Below are 3235 nucleotides of genomic sequence, written 5' to 3' on the forward strand. Positions count from 1 at the left end.
TTTTAGACAGGGTTTCTCTGTAGCTTTGGAGCCTGTCCTGGAATTAGCTCTTGTAGACCAGGCTGGTCTTGAACTCACAAAAATCCGCCTGCCTCTGCCTCCCGAGTGCTGGGATTAAAGGCATGTGCCACCACCACCTCGCTTAAGTATCTCAAATTATTATAGGTATTTTCACCTATAAAAACTAAGTCACCTTGGAGGGGGAAGAGATGCACAGTGGTTAAGGGTACTGGCTACTCTTTCAGAGGACCCAGGTTCAATTCATTGCACCCATATGTGATTCAGCGTTATCTGTCTATAATTCCACTCCCAGGATATTTGACATGCTCTTCTGGCCTGCATGGGCACCAGACACACATGTAGTGTAAAGTCATACATGCCAACAAAACATTTGTAAACATAAAATAAAAAATTTGAAAACCTAAATTTCCTAGTTTTGGAGAATGAAAGAACTGATCATGAAGTACTCTGGCACTTTAACAAATATTAGACCAGATGTAAAGACTTTATATTCCCACAGTAAGTAGGGCTGCACATTTTTAATCCCAGCAGTCAGGAGACAGGATCTCTGTGAGTTCGAGGCCAGCCTGGTCTACAGAGTGAGTTCCAGGACAGCCAGGGCTACATAGAGAAACCCTGTATTAAGAAAGAAAGAAAGAAAGAAAGAAAGAAAGAAAGAAAGAAAGAAAGAAAGAAAGAAAGAAAGAAAGAAAGAAGAAAGAAAAGAAGGGAGGGAGGGAGGAAGGGAGGGAGGGAAGGAGGGAAGGGGGGAGGAGGAAGGAAAGAAAGAGAAAGAATTTATTTTCCTGTAACTCATATACATTACTTTTATAATAACATAACAAGTGATATATTTTAAAAGAATATATTTTCTAGTATATCATTCTTAGCATTGGGGATTATTGAGTATTTCACCTTTCAGGGATCTTATTTAAAATTCTATCTTGAAGAACTAGGTGAAAATAGCTTACTGTCATTCTGATTCACAACCTCTGATTGCCATCAAAAGGTCTTATTTTTTGTAATCACCAAAAGAATCACCTGTTTCTCCAGGGCTGAATTAAAAAAAAAAATGCAGACAAAATTAGGATCCTATTTCAATTGTGCAGATAACCTAAGTGCTCAAAGAACTACTTAATTTAACTACTTGCTCTTTGGCCTTAAGTAAGCTGTAAATCATCTAGTTGGTATGAATTGGGTAATCTTAAAAAAAAAAAAAATCCTGCTGGATGGTGGTAGAGCACGCCTTTAATCCCAGTACTCAGAAAGCAGAGGCCTGCAGATCTCTGTCTGTTCGAGGCCAGCCTAATTTACAGAGTGAGTTCCAGGACAGCTAGGGTTACACAGAGAAATCCTGTTTCAAAAGACAAACAAACAAATAAAATCCTGTGAATTGTGTGATTTTTCATTGTAGAAGGCTAGTTAACTACTTCGCTTTCACAAATATACTGTGTGTATAGTCTGCGAGGGATGGACAGCAGACCCTGGTAAGTAGTAGCTGTTTGACGTACATGAACAGTATAAGTTTTTTGCTTCGGGAGAGTTCCAGTTCCTCATTATTCTGTTTCTACCCACTTACTTCAATTATTAATGCAAACTTTGTTAACTATCATTCATATGGTACATTCATTTACTAGGAATAAAGAGTAATTGCACTGCTCTGTCATGAAGGAGAGATTTGTCTTTGCCTCTCCCAAAAATGTAAAAATAAATTATTACCTGACACAAGAATGAGGGATTCCATAGTTATACCCCGAAACATGAGAGACTCTTTGAATCACGGGAATATCACTGTTTCCTAGTTTTGGAGAAAAGTAACTTGATGAAAAGAGCGAAGTGTCAGTTTCTGTCCCCCTGTGAGCACCAGCAGCTGAGGCATTCGGGGTTCTTATTTTTGTTTGGTCCTGGGAGTCATCAGGTAGCATGTGTGCCAGCACTTTCAGGTAAGTGGATTTCTGCTCCTCTACAGATAAGTCTGACAGGTTGCATGTTTCATTGCTGACCGTCCTGGCTTTGCTATCAGCAGGAGAATCAAAATGCAGTTGTCTTCGGGGGCCAGATCTGAACTCCCGACGCTTGGTGTACATGTTTGTTTGAAGAGGATTCTCTGGGCTACTGAGGGCTTTATCTTCCTCCTGCATAATCTTAATGATTTTGATAAGTTGGAAAAGACGTTTGCGGTCGTTCATGTCATGGACTCCCAATTTGGAGTAGTCCTTCATTGTAACCTTTGCTAATTCATCTATTTTCTGAAGGCCAAGAGCAGTAAAATGAGGATAATACTGTGCAAGTTCAGCTTCACAAAGACATTCATATAACCAGGAGGCCATTTTTGTGACTAGATTTACATGAACTCTGAAGAAAAAGAGAAAAAGAAGTCATCTAGATAGAGTAAACAAAATATATTCCTTTACAAATGAAAACATAAATATGCAGGGAAATGTTTCTCATCTCAGGTCTCCTTGGAATGTTTCTTCTGGAATGATTAATTAAACATCAGAGTCTATAAGCAAAGCTGCTTTATAACAGCATATGAAGTAACAGTTGTAATTTGTTCATCTGTTTAATAATGTTTCCTAATTATATTTTTAAGTAAATATATGGACATAGATACAACATAAAGCACTTACTTATTGCTTGGGAATTCCTTCTAACTTTGCAGTGTCTGCTTAACAGGCAATACACTGCTGAAATCTTGTTCTCAACCACTGACTGTAGCAGGACTAATTTTAGATGTTCAACTCAACGTCAAGGCATGTTGCACAACTGTTTCCTAAGATTAATGAACAAAGGCTAAGAAGTCTTTCAGAATAGAAAGCAGAATAAAATAGTGACCACAAGGATAATTAACACAGCTCAGAGAAAACTGCATCTTTTATCTGCTGTGCATTGGTAAGCTAGAGAGAAGTAAAAACAACCAATTCAGAATCAACTCACTCAATATTTCAGATAATTCTAAAAGGTGATCACAGATGTCAATTGAACAGAATATCAATCAAATAAATTTTTCTAGGAAATTAATACTATAGTCACTTTGGACAACTATACAATATAATACTTAAAATCAGAAATTTAATTAAACACTAACAGGTGATGTGGTACTAATACAAAATCTTTGTCTATTATAAGTCAGAATTCTAAGTACTTCTCAATTAATCCTGTTAATCAAGCTCAAGTTCCTAAGAATATAAAAAAATAATTTAAAATTGCATTTTAAAATATTTAACCAATATTT

The 3235-nt window shown here is 36.9% G+C and overlaps 1 protein-coding gene across 1 annotated transcript in view; it reads right to left on the reverse strand.

Annotated features, from left to right (window-relative positions):
* Nucleotides 1–3235, reverse strand: part of Kif24 (kinesin family member 24) — a 59396-nt gene that overhangs the window by 34638 nt on the left and 21523 nt on the right. The window contains exon 2 of the mRNA XM_005362371.2: nucleotides 1720–2355. Coding sequence (XP_005362428.1) covers nucleotides 1720–2330 — 611 coding nt within the window. The 5' untranslated portion in view covers nucleotides 2331–2355. The remainder of the gene's footprint in view (nucleotides 1–1719; nucleotides 2356–3235) is intronic.

This window comes from Microtus ochrogaster, linkage group LG5 (assembly GCF_000317375.1).
Source record: "Microtus ochrogaster isolate Prairie Vole_2 linkage group LG5, MicOch1.0, whole genome shotgun sequence".
NCBI lineage: Eukaryota > Metazoa > Chordata > Mammalia > Rodentia > Cricetidae > Microtus > Microtus ochrogaster.